Here is a 13,906-nt window from a genome sequence, read left to right as displayed (position 1 = left end):
TGACGAGGCAATGCAGCAACCGGCGACGTGGTGTTGCTGGTCGGAAGGCGCAGATCGTTGTTGTTGGTTGAAAGGCGCTGGCGACGGGTTGCAGGCGATGGTGATGGCGATGGCAATGAGACAGATTGTACCACAGTGGATGACTAGACGACGACTGACGGGTGCACTTGCCAGACGGGTTGGAGACAGCAACCATCAGACAGAGTGGGGACGACGACGGAATGAAGACCCAGTTTTTTGTCAAAATGTAGCCTTTGCTACATAAGCCACAACTGTGGCGGAGCTCAGCCAAGCGCCGCCCACTATGGTGACAGCTCCGTCGAGGGGCTGGGCGGTGGTGGAGCCCTCGGCACTAGCACCACCCAAAGTGGAGGTGCAAATGGGCAGAGGATGGCCGAGTCGGGCGGCTAACTGGCGGAGCTATACTCGATAGAAATCGGGAGTCGCCGGACGGAACTGTGCGCCTGCTTACGGAATTTGCCGACAAATGAAACCGTGCGTGCAGAAGGGGGGCAGCCCTACTTTGATACCATTGTTAGGGCTAGGGCTGCACTCAAAGAGGGACACACACGAGAATGAAGATTGATGCTCACACAAAGAAGATAGCATACAATGTGTGGAGCTTGGGGGTTAACTCCATAATATCAAAATACAATAATTGTGGTGTCCTTTCACACCTAATAACCAAGGGAAAAAACCCTGAGGAAGAGAAGTGCCCGTGGTTAGTCCATGTAGAATTCCCTTCATGGGATTGCCTGCGAGGTTGCCATGTGAAGACCCACTTACCCTCATCGTCGGAAACATCGCCACGACTTTTCATATAAGCAAGACTCAACTCTTGAGGTTTGTCAATTCCCATCTGTTGGACAATTGCATTAAAAGTAACCGCATCATTCTTAACCTGAGGCTTTGATTCAATAACCCTATGTACATCTGGGTCCCTTTGTAAGGCATGGAGCTTTTCAAGCTCATTCATCAAAGCATCAATATTTTGTTGATCCTCAGCCCTATTAGATAATGGTGGATCATTATCTGCTGTAAGGTCCCTTCCAAGCCATGTATGTGTCTCTTTTAATATAGATTTCAAGAAGGAAAGAGAGTGCACTTAGAGAAGAGCGAGACAATAAGGCTAGAAACATTAGGAAAGTGTTAGAATAAAAATATTAGCTCAAAAAATCCTAAAAGAAATAAGAAGACAAGAATAGTTCTATTAAGAGATAAGTATCTCCAAAAATAGAAATTCGAATTTAGGCGAGAGGAGGTCGTATTTAGAGTACTTTTACATATTTAGAGTCCATGCATATTAAAAATGTGGAAAAGCAACACGTTTCTAAAGATGGTGCGTTTGCGGCTATATATAGACGTTTTTACCTATTCTATCCGTGTTGGCTTGTAGACCAGATGCCTTCCGGTTCTTTTGACTGGTTATACGACCATATTCTAAGTTTTTGTCAGAGAGTTATGGCTGAAAAAATTCGCTAGTTTTGTCAAGGTCTCTACACAGAGAAACTGTAAGAATGTAGCTAGTAGAAGCCACAAGGTGATTCTAGACCTTGAGATGCATATATCCCTTCATTCTTATCTAATTTCTTGGAAAAGAAAGCTAGATTGCTATGACCTTTATGAGGAAGAGACTACTACTCCATAGCTTTTCTTTTAAAGAAAGAATAGTATGCCGTAGCCCTGCAAGAGCTACTTCGCCGTAGACCTTCGAAAGAGAGAAAAGTCAGAGTACGAGTAAGAGGAGATAAAGCTTGGGGATGATCGGATGATTTCAATCGTAAGAGAAGGTATTAGAAGACTCTCTATTCTCATATATCAAGTTCTGAAACTCTTATTAACGAGCAAAGACAACGATAACTATAAGGTATATATATATTTTATTTTTCAATTATATATCATTCTTAGGGTTGAGGTATGGCCCCGGTTTCTTTATTAATTGTTAATCTATTTGATTGATTTACTAGTTAAAGTTTGTATTCTTTTAAATAACAACATATGTCTTAATAAAGAATGTCTTATCGCAATCTCAAGTTGAAATGCTAAAATCTTTGTGAAAATGATTGTTTTCTTAAGAAGGTAACATGGATTCTAGTCCTATGATTTAGCTGAGTAAGTGGATTGTTATCTTGGTTAAATTAAGATACAGGTACAACTTCTCCATGTCTTAGCTGCCCCATTCTTGTGCTTGTGTAGCCGGACGGCGGAGATGTTAGTAAGGCCCGGAGTCCACCCATGGTATCTCTCATACCATTGGGAGAATGAGGCTTGCCAATTGAGGCGAGTAATTGTGATGCTGCCTAGTTCTGAGGATCCAGGCTAGTGCGGTGAATTAGCCCACCCTAGTGCGTAGACATCTCTCTGAGGGGCGGGAGGATCGAGCAACGGAGCTTGAGGGGACGACAGGCCGGCTTGAGTCCTCGCCAACAGTCGACGATGAGGTGTATGGTCTTGTAGGGTTTTGCCCAGCATGTAGAGGCTGGAAGGTCGAATTCTAGATTATTGGTAGTATAAAGGAAAAGAATAAGAGAGCCAATTTGGCTTGTATATGGAATTGATTCTTGGATAAACTTTTTTTATATAAATCTTGTCTTTGGCATTAATGTACTGTGCAAAGAGGCTGTTTTAACGAATCTTGTGAAAGGGTCTTAATTAAGGATCATGTTTATTTATGTCAAACAGTGTGGTAGGATTAATTAGAAAACAAATTGACGCGTGAGTAGGGTGGAAAGTGGGAGGATGGAATGCCTCGACGGCACCATTCTACGGACGGGTGGACCCGATTAGTTGGGTAGCTTTCCAACAGATTAAGTGAAAGCCCTACGCTAGATAAATAGGTTCTCGAGCAACTCTATTCTAGGAGACTAGGTCAGCAGTGTGCCTTGCATGGATGAGGAAAAAAGCGTTGTCTCTAGGAATCAAGATTAGTAGTTGCCCAAATTATGATCAATTATCCTATGGGTAATTTGACTTTTAGAAGACACTAGGTCTTACCCACAAATCATATCCTTGAATCTTTACATAGTCAAAGTGTCGACAAGTAGAAAATTTTCTCCAAGCTAAGACATAGTAGACTATCTTAAGTGTTTTCCCTATTTTGGAAGGGGGGAACCTTACATTTGTCAAAGTCCCAACTTGGTCCCTATCTCTATCCTCTTCCCACATGTAGCAAATATGGGTGATAGAGTCCTTCACAGAATGATTTGACTGGCTGGCCATCATGTATCTACTAGATTTTCAGAAAGAAAAGAATCTCCGTGTCCCTGAATCTCTCTCTACTAGCTTCCCAAGTATGATATTGAATAGACTGAAAGGGTGCAACAATGTCCCTACACAGACAAGAGGGCCATGAAGTATTTCCACACGCTCATTGTTGCTTAAACCAAAGGTAACCTCTTTCGAGGCGCGACAATAAAACAAGGGCTACCTCAGAATCCCAACCTTCTCTTACGGATAATGACTCCTTACAACCATATCCAACATCATATAAGGCACAAGCTTTGTAGAAAGCCAAGCTCTGAAACTAATGTAACGGAAGGGCAACTGTAACATGGAAAGCTTGTCAATCATGAAAACTAATTAAACACATAAACATGCCAGATAAGAGAGAGATAACAGCTCTGCAAAGTACACCACACTAGGGGCTAGAAGATGGGCTTCCCCCCGCCCCCCCTCTTCATGGTTAGATTACCAAAAAGGAGTCTGCTTCATATACAACTTCGTGGGTGCCCAGGGATTCTTGACTGGCTAGCACTTGTTTCTTCCAATACAATATGATGAATTTGATGTCACTCCTCAGCACAAGAGAGCATTCCCGGCATAAAGAACATGGACAACCATGGACAGCCCACAACACTCCCACATCAGCCCGGGACAGCCCTACATCTTCATCTTCCTCCTGTTTGGCTCCCAGAGCAAGTTGACCAGCCTTGAAGGGCTGTTTGCAGCAGCCGACCAGCTCTCAAAAGCCACAAGAGAAGTCGAACAGCAGTAGTTCACAAGCCAGAAGGTCTCCGATTAGTAGGAAATCCCTTTCAGCCAGCTCTTCTACTCTTTCCAATGCCATGACCAGCAGCTTTTTAGGGCTTTAAATAGCCGGCCAGCAGTCGAGAAGCTTCCAGAAGAAGTCGACCAGCTTCCCCCATACACCTAGCTGGTTTTTACGCGGTAGATGGCGGTGGAAGGTTGTAAAACTGGTCAACCAGCTCTCACATGCACAAAGAAAAGCATGTGCCTGCCCCAAACCTGAGTTTTCTCTAGTAATAGAGTCTCTCCGCTGAAAATAGCTTAATCGTGTGCTTTTTTGGTCTAGAAGGGGGCGCCTACAAGTGGTTGGTTCAAAACAGGTCCGGTGCCCGCCTTTTGGCTGCCACATGTATTAAAATAGTCCTACCCAGTGTGAATATCTTATAAGTTGTCCGGTCATTTATAAGTGAGTGTGGACCTGCACCTATAATTATTAGTGTGTGAAATCATAAAGTTGTAAATTGGTTTTTTAGGGATACTTACCACCCGTAAAACACATGTAGACCACCTGTCAGTCCCAAACAGGCGTGCACACTTGTCCACAGGGTGCCGAGGCGTCCCCAGCCCCATGGACAACACATACAGTAATCTCAAGCATTGTCGAGGCAAACAAGACAAGTTATCCAAATATAAAATCAAAGTCATGCACACACATGAGTGCAACTAGATTGGAAGAAACACCCATTTGCTCGATTGTATCGGGTAAAATCTCCAGGACTTCATGATCCTTCCGGAATTTTCCGAGAACATAAATACAGAAGATCACCAGGATAGCTAGTCTCGGGAAATCATATCATGTCGTCCATGAGCCATACATGTATTGTCATGTCAGGCTCCATATGCCATACAGACACATCATGTCAGGCTCCACAAGCCACACATGTATGTCATGTCAGGCTCCATATGCCACACATGAACAGTAGAAAATAGAAGCAATGAGGAGTTTTGTGACGATTACATGTTAATTTTGCAAAATGTAAACTGCTTCTGCAGAATGTAAAGTCTTGGCATGCGATATTGTGGCCAGGATAAATCTTATCACGGGATCAAATTATTAGACATCTAGTTGATACCTATAATTATTTTAGACACTCTTTGCTTGAATCTCTCCGGGACTCTTATGCCTTGGTTGAGATCACTACTAGGCAATTAGCTGTGTTTTTCCACTGTCTCTAGCTTGTCCTTCCTCATGGACAGCTATGCTTGTACCATACCTTGAGTAATTAATTAGCCAATGGTTTCACAAAAAATGTGTTTGTGTGTGTGTACACATGTATATACATATATATACATATATATGTATGTATACATATATGTAGATTTTGTGTTTGAAGTGGTCTTTGTGAATGAAGTGGTTTTGCAGATATTTTTGATGTCGACTTTTTCATAAATCAGACCAAGGGCCTTCTGCATGTTGTTAAAGAGCTGCCAGAGGCTTTGATATCAGCAGAACCATTCTTTATAAATTGCTGGAAAAGAAAGGCCCCTTATGATTACATTGAAGAAGTTCTGCCAGCACTGCAGAAACACAAGGTGGTGATTATTAGACCAGCAGCAAGCCAACGATCTGATAGGTAAGATATTGGTCTTTGTTTAGTCAATTTTCTTACTTTTGTATGCAAATATGTAGGAAGGACTACCACATGGTATATCAGAAATTAACTTTTTTACTTAGTCAGTTCTCATGCTGTTGTTGCAATCTCCAAAGTATGCATCGAAGGTATGCACTGTTCTCACATGTCTTCTTAGGCATAGACAGGAGGCTGTACCAAGAACACTTAGATGCTGTGGTTTTGGAAGCGGGCTTCAGGAGAGCTGTGGATGTCATCAGTAGAAGAGGTTATTGTCTGCTAGGAAGACAATGCAGGAGCAGTGCAAAGCTTGGCTTAGGTGTCAAACGGTGTGCAAGCCTCAAGGTGGGTCTAACAAAAGGAAAGGAGGTATGGGGTGTGTTCCTGGCTAACAGCAGTTAGCAAGTAGTTTGTGTTGACCTGCTTGGCACAAGTTGGCCAAGTTTTGCCATGCCCTGCTTCTCTGTTATGACTCTTGCTAGGCCAAGTTATGCCTCTACTGCTGAAACCTTGCTGTACGTGGCTTTACCATCTATCACTATGGGCCTTTTTCATATGTCATCCTGTAAAGCGACAATGGCATTATTTTTACTGAGTTTGTCAATTGCTTGCCTAATAGTGCATGTCCCAATGCATCTTAGGAAAGTAGTTGATACACATGACATTCATTTTTGGTTTATGAGGGAAACTTTAATGTGGGAAAATTCATGCAAATCTAGCCCTTATCATAGAAATGTCTACTGCCAATCACACCAATTACTAGCTACACCTTTGGTGCTTGGCTAAACTGCGAAATTTTCAGGTCTCAGTGTGAGATCCTTGGCTGATTGGTACAACAATCTGTTGGGTTAGCGGCTACACAAAGATCACATGATCCATGAGTGTCTGGAGTATGGACTGCTTCTAGACTGCAATCTGAACTTTGAAGTCTTTGTTCCTCTTCTTCCTTGCATCAAAAGTGGCTTAGGGCTTATTTTTCTTGTCTTCAAGCCTTTTCCTTCTTTGTTTCCTCGAGACCTCCAGGTCATGAATCTGAGACGATGGGCTCAATACATCTATCATGTACAGTATCATGTCGAATCTTTCTCTTAAGGAGAAAGATTATGATTGGGCTTTCTAGCCCCATTTTTTGAGTCTTGGGTTTTCTGCCCAGGTGACTGGGCAGAGCAGGAGTTGATGACTCTTGCCTAGAGACATGATATCAACCTGCAACCAATTCACGGAGTTCTAGAGCTACAAGGGTTGTAGTGTCGACTGGGCCGTCGACCAAAAAGAACACCCTGGGGATGGAAGCCCAGTGCCACGAAGCTGAACGTTAATTCCAACCTCGGGTTGAGCATCAAGAACCAGCACCAGGTGGGTGGATGGTGACAGCCTGCCAGCATTGTCTTCCAGCGGTTGAGGCAAGGACTTCAATGGTGCCGTAGGAGCTAAGGCACCCTCAGACCAGAGAAATCTTAGAGTAGAGTACTCGAGAAGTCTAGAAGCTAGTTTTGACAGACACTAACAGGTTACTCCCTACCAGGATGACCAGGAACTTGGAAGTCGAGGCTATATAAGCCTGCATTTGTATTATTTGGGCTGTTACTCTGAGTGGTAGTATAGTTCATTACTCCCTTCATTGTACTCGACATTTCACGGACATTGTAACTCTTTTCCAGTAATACAGAAGACACTTTTGTCAGTTATTATCCTTTACTTTCCTTTCTAGTTTATGTGAATAAGCAGTCTTTACTGTGAGCTGTGAGGTGTAGCCTGGTTCTAAGTCATAAGCAATAGGAATCTTATAAGGCATAAGCAGTAAATCTAATGAATCACATTCAACCAATGCATCACCCATGGCATCTTGAGCGAAGTGTGGCAGGTTTGGAGCACTGCTGATTTTCAGCAGCAACAGGAGGCTGATTTGGAGCCAAAGCAGGCTCAACAGGTTCAGCACCTGTACCAAATAATGGCAGCAATGTATCAAAGACATCTGGGGCATCAATCGATGGCTGTAGCCTACATGACAGCATGCATATTCATCAAAGATGACATCTCTGGACACAATAGTCTTTCTGGTGGAAGGTACATATAGCCTGTATCCCTTGCTCTTACTGCTATACCCCACAAAAATACATTTCAATGCTTTTGCTTCAAGTTTGCCTTGTTGTGCTGGTACATGCACGTAAGCCAGACATCCAAAAACACACATATGAGTGACTATAGGGATTCTTCCATTCCAAGCCTCATAAGCTATCATAGTTTTCAATGCTTTAATGGGACAACAGTTCAACACATAGTTGGCGCACATGACCGCTTCAAGCCAAAATCTGGATGGCAAATCCTTGCTTTTAAGCATACATCTTGCCATGTCCATAAGTGTACGATTATGGCACTCAACCACACCATTCTGGTGTGGTGTATAAGGAGCAGTACACTGATGAGAAATACCACGTGATTGCCACACCGGATTGATGTGTTGTAAACTCACGTGACAAATATTCCCCCTCTCGATATGTACGGAATGTCATGAGCTTATGGTTGCAAGCATTTTCAGCCACCGATGGAAAACTAAAAATGCATCTGATTTAGCTTTCAAACCATACACCCAACAAAAACGAGTGTAATCGGCAATGAAAGTCATAAAGTACAGATGTCCTATAAAAGATGATGTCCTCATAGGGCCACATAAATCACTATGTATGAATTGCAATGGCAGAGTAGCTCGCACAGTGCCATCCTTTGGAAAGGATTGACTTTGCATCTTTCCCAATATACATCTCTCGCATACATGCTTGTGTGGGAGCTGCATAGTTCGCAACTCATGAACCATAGACTACCGCTAGCTGCATAGTGGCAACTCATGAACCATATAATAACGCTGTAAATACATAAGAGAAGGTGACCAAACCAAGCATGCCATAGCTGAGTGTAATGCATAACCTATAATGTGGAAACAACCATAGCATCATCATGAGAATCACTACTCGTGTTATACACGGCGAGCCTATAAGGGCCATTGCTCAATGTACCAGAGAGCATAAGCGCATCAGAATCTGTTCTGTCATAAATGGAGCATTAATGATCAAAGAACTGGATTTTGAGACCAACTTTTGAAAGTGCTAAGACAAATAAGATTCTTGCGAATTCCAAGTACATATAAAGTATTTGCAAGAGTAAATGTGTCCCCACTACATGACGTCAACTCCACATTGCCAATGTCTTTAATGGCATATGATGCATTATTAGCACACAGAACTGTACCACCGATGTGTTGAGAGATGTAATCGTGGTGTTGTGTGTATGTGGGAAAGCACCCTAAAGGTGCAAGATATTGTGGCAAGATAAGAATGCCACATGTAATATTGAATGGTATGTGAGTTTTGACCAAAAGAAGTGGAAAAGGGAGTGCCACATGGATGATGACATGTAAAGTGGGATAAGGCTAGAGAGCCTATATCATTGTATGGTTCATTTGAGATATGCAATAGAGATCAAGTGTTGAGTGTGCAATCTCTCTCTCTCTCTCTTATGGAGTTCTTAGTGTGGTTTAATCCACCTTAATTATGTTACTTAATCTATATCTATCACCATGATCAATCCCATTTTAGAATTGTTAACATGGTATCAGAGCTTGGGTGGGCTCTTGGTCATGGTGAATATTTATATATAGTTTTTCTTGGTTATAAGTTCTTTGATTAAGCATTATTTTCAGTTATTACGAAAAAAAATTATGCACACTCATATTATCATTTGGATTTGCATTTGTGAGGATTTGAGAGAGATTTGGAGCTGCCATTCTCAAGTTTGAGAGGAGATTTGCAACATGGAGGTTGCATAGAAGCTGCCCAAGAGTTGCAAATGGGATTTTTGCAACATGGGAAACCTGCTCATCATCATGGAAGCTGAAAATGGAGATTTCAGCAAATATGAAGGCTATGGAGTCTTTGGTGTCAACAAGGAAGCTGCCAAGGAGACAATAGAGAAAGAGACTGCGAGGAGAAAGATGACCCAATGATGTCAGAGAATCTAAGGACTGAGCTGGAACTGGAGTCTGACCGCGCTACAGAAACAGCTCGGCACATAATAACACATTCAACGGGCAGGCGCAGCTCTTGATAAGGTTTTTAAAACCTTATAGTTAAGACTTCATTCACACAAAATATCATATATAAGCCTTGTTCACATGCCTTTAACATCATACTTTGTATTTGGTGGCGGAAATGATGTTTTGCATATTTGTTTACATGGTGTAAAGTGAATTGTAAGTAACACAAAGAAATCTTCACACGAGGTTCGCTACCCCGCTACTTTGTGATCTTTCCACCCATGTATATGAGGGCAACCATGCCCGAGCCTGCATGCTCAAAACAAGAATTTTTTGTAATCACCCATGGTATGAGAGTCGCCCTACCCGAGCTCACCTAGAAGCTCGAAATGGTTGTCGCGTGATGTGTGCATGAGCGATGCACGTGTGAGGTGTATGCGTATGGTTGGTTCCCACCTGAACTTCCATGTTCAAATCGGACTCGGTGGTTCCGCTGTGAGCGAGTCGGCTCAAAATGGACTAGGTGTCTAAGATGTTAGACACGCGCACACATGTTCATTTGATGGACACTCCAATGTATCATTGAGGGGGAGTGTTGAGAGGTAGAGATTGCGGTTGTGCAATGCTACATTGATGGGTGATGGGTGAGTTGTGGAACACCTCGATTAAGGTAAGCATTCCTACAGGCGGCTGTCTTTTTCTCTTCTGGCATCCATTACAAGTGGGTTCTGCACGCTTCCTCCTTCTCCTCCTCTGCACAGCAGCCACCATCAACAGAAGGATACCGCCGGCTGCTCCTCCACACCATCTTCTCTCCACATTGCAGCCAGGCCTCTCCTCCCTTGCAAGTGGGTTTTCCTTCTTTCACAGCAGGTGGCTGTGGTCTTTGTGGTGGTACTTGTCCTGGTGGCTACGCTAAGTTCACCACGAGGCAACTGTTTCTTCAACAAGGGTGGCTACATCTTCTACACAAATACCACGGGTATTGGTTCTCTATCAGCCATCCACAAGTAAGTGAATTTCAGATTTAAGTAAAGTATTTTGTGTTTAAATTTGATAAGGGATTCCCGACTCCCAATACGGCCAACACCCGTTCGGTGCCGGGTTGTCCAAGCTCTATTGGAGAACCTCGGTCCAAAGGTGCTGAGATCGGGAGAGCTAGGCGTTAGTACGAGAGCGCCTGTTTGTGCGTGGTCTCGGAACACCAGTGAGGCGCTCTCGGCGGAGTCCGTGAAAGCACAGGATCGTAGAGATTGGACCACGACGCTAGTGGTCGTTCTGCTTCGAGCTTCTGCATCGAAATTCGACTTCAAGTCTATTTGTTTGGTACTGTTTTCATATGTACATGGACATTATCTGGTTCTTGGAACCCTCGCATCTCAAAGGCTGAAATCTTTTATGCAAAAGGAAGAGGTGACAGTCACCTCTCGACATGCATCCTCTCCACAAGGCACAAAGCCTGACAGATATATGTATGCCAGTGCTCATGGAGGGCATGAAAGTCACATGCATGCAAGACATGTATCTCATGGTGATAGGTCTGCTTCCAGAAAAATTTTGCCTTCTGAGTTGTCTCATGGAGAGACAATGCCATATGCAGGTAAGTCACATGCATCTGAGTTTCGAGTTCGTGGAGCACATGCCACCGTGCCCCATGAAATTTCTATGACGGCCCATGGAGCCCATGCAGACAGGGCTGTCACGTTGGATAAGGGGAAAAGAAAAAGAGAAGACCATGAGCCTCATGCCAGGAAGCTCAAGGAATTCAAAGCAGGTGACAAATCTGTTAAATTTGATGCTTTTCATGGTGAACATGATGCTTCTAAGGTGTTAGCGTTTGCGGCACAGTTCGACATTGCTTTTAGCGATGAGGACTTTACAGAAAAGTCAAAGGTGCGCTATGCTAGCATGTTTTTAAAAGGGACTGCTGCTCATTGGTGGATCACTGAAAAGATCACCAAGGATCCCATTTCTACTTGGAAGGAATTCAAAGATAGATTTTATGCTCAGTTCTTGCCACCCAATGCGGAGCAAACTCTCACTCAAAACTGGGACAAACTGGAACAAAGAGATAATGAAAGTGTGCAACAGTATGTTAACAAATTCTGGAAAGTGTTGTTGGAAGTGACTCCCTTTATGCAAATCACTGAAGATGAAAGAAAGAGGAAGTTTCATTCTGGATTGCAACCAGCATATCGATCGGGCATTGAATTGCACCCGAAACATACTTTGCAACAACTCACAGCTTCTGCTCTAGCTACGGAGCAATTGGTGCTTAAGATTAAGCAGGACCAAGGAGGTTCAAAGGGGAAAGACAAGGCTGTCCCAAATCAACAAAAGGGTGGACAGCCACCTAAAAAGAACTTCCGGGAGCCCTACAAGGGTAGTAAAGCTGAAAATAAGAACAGGGCCCAAGGAAGAACAAATTCGGCTTAACCCCGGAGCAAAGAGAGCAATATGCTAAGGATGGAAAATGCTTTTCTTGTGGTAGCAAAGACCACATGTTTCGACAATGCCCAGATCGCAAACCAAAGCACGAGGACAAGCACACCAAAGCTAATGTACATGCAATTCCTAATGTGCAAGGAAAAACAGGTCATGATGCAAAAGAGCGAATGGTTTGCAAGGCTTGGGGACAAATCAAGGATCAGTCCGCACTCTTCATGTTTGATGACTGTGCAACTGACAATTTCATCTCTATGCAAATGGCAGCTGCATTGGGTATTGAGGTTGAAAACATGAGACCTCAGATTGAAGCCGAAGCTGCATTTATTGGTAAAGAGGTGCAGGTTACCCCTTTGATAGGGAAGTTGCGCATCCATATCCAGGGCTACCTTGATAATGAGCATTTCCTAGTTGCTCCACTGAATGGATGTGATGTATTGTTGGGCAAGCTGTGGCACCATAGGCTTGAGCCCCGCAAAGATTACAAGTCCAATATGATTTCTTTTATGCACAAAGGCTGCATGCATTTTATTGATGGTGGCAAAGAAGGGGATTCCATCCCACTTGTATCACACATCCAAATTAATAAAGCAATGAGAAAGAGTCTTTCAGTGTACTTGGTTTTTGTGCGTGATAGTCTTGTGCCAAATCATCAAAATGTGGATGCTATGTCTAATGATAGGCTGAATTTTCTTAATGCATTCAACGACTGTTTTGCTGACTCGTTGCCAGGTGAATTACCTCCCCAAAGGCCCGAAGATCACCGCATAGATCTTGTGCCAGGTAGTTCTCCACCTAACAAACCCGCATATCGAGTGAGTGCTGCACAACAAGAAGAAATCATAAAGCAGGTAAACGAGCTTTTAGAAGTCTATTTTTGAAATCACTTACCTCCTTAGATATTTTTTTTGTTTTTCTTCCTTGCCATAATTTCCTCGTAGCAAACTTTGAACCAAATGACAATGAGAGAAAAATTCAAAATTGTAGCAAATAACAAAGTAATCAAGAAAATGCATACCTTACAGTATTAAACTCAAGAAAAATGCTCCAAATTCAAAAAAACACTCTTGTGGCTCTCTTAGTGCGACAGACCCTTGGAATGTGTGTCTAAAAATGACTTCCTCTCATCTTTTAAGTCCCATTTTTTATAATAATTAATAATTTTTAATATTTTCAGCCCAGTTCCTCACCTTACTGCTCTCCTGTGCTTCTTGTTCAAAAGAAGGACGGATCATTCCCTATGTGTGTGGACTATAGAGCTTTGAACAAGCTTACCATCAAGAACAGATTCCCAATTCCGCGTATTGATGATATCTTGGATAAGCTTGATGGCTCAGCTTGCTTTAGCAGACTTGATTTGAAGAGTGGCTATCACCAGATACGCGTGCTGCCTCAAGATGTCCATGAGACTGCATTCAGGACAGCCTTCGGATTATATGAATTCTTGGTAATGCCTTTTGGTCTCACCAATGCTCCTGCTACTTTTAATCGTATGATGGATAGGATATTCCGACCCCATCGCAAGTTTACAGGAGTCTTCTTTGATGATATCTTGATTTTCTCCAAGAATGAGCAGGAACACAGAACTCATTTGGTCACAGTGTTTGAAGAGTTGCGGAAGCATAAACTTTTCGTCAATGCCAAGAAAAGTGGGTTTTTCCTTTCAGAGATTCATTATCTGGGTCATATTGTATCCAAAGATGGAGTTACAATGGATCCTGCAAAGATAGAGACCATTCGGAATTGGCCCGAATTGCAAAACGTACATCAAGTACGTAGTTTTCTGGGATTATGTTCGTATTACAGGCATTTCGCCATGATTGCCACTCCTCTA

General features: G+C 42.9%; 1 protein-coding gene across 4 annotated transcripts in view; it reads left to right on the top strand.

The window, feature by feature from the left end:
- LOC147615692 (O-fucosyltransferase family protein) overlaps positions 1 to 13,906 on the top strand; it is a 54,738-nt gene that overhangs the window by 26,964 nt on the left and 13,868 nt on the right. For 2 of the 4 annotated variants that reach the window (XM_086778251.1, XM_086778249.1), the window contains exon 5: positions 5,379 to 5,600. The exons of 1 other annotated variant lie outside the window; for it this stretch is intronic. In XM_086778251.1, coding sequence (XP_086634377.1) covers positions 5,379 to 5,600 — 222 coding nt within the window. Of the gene's footprint in view, positions 1 to 5,378; positions 5,601 to 5,836; positions 7,458 to 13,906 lie in introns of those variants that run through there. One more of the 4 variants, XM_086778252.1, reaches the window with a different exon arrangement.

The sequence above is a fragment of the Cibotium barometz genome, chromosome 39, assembly GCF_041138505.1.
Source record: "Cibotium barometz isolate CiBa-2024 chromosome 39, ASM4113850v1, whole genome shotgun sequence".
NCBI lineage: Eukaryota > Viridiplantae > Streptophyta > Polypodiopsida > Cyatheales > Cibotiaceae > Cibotium > Cibotium barometz.
The sequence above is the reverse complement of the archived record's forward strand: the minus strand, read 5'-3'. Positions and strand labels throughout refer to the sequence as shown.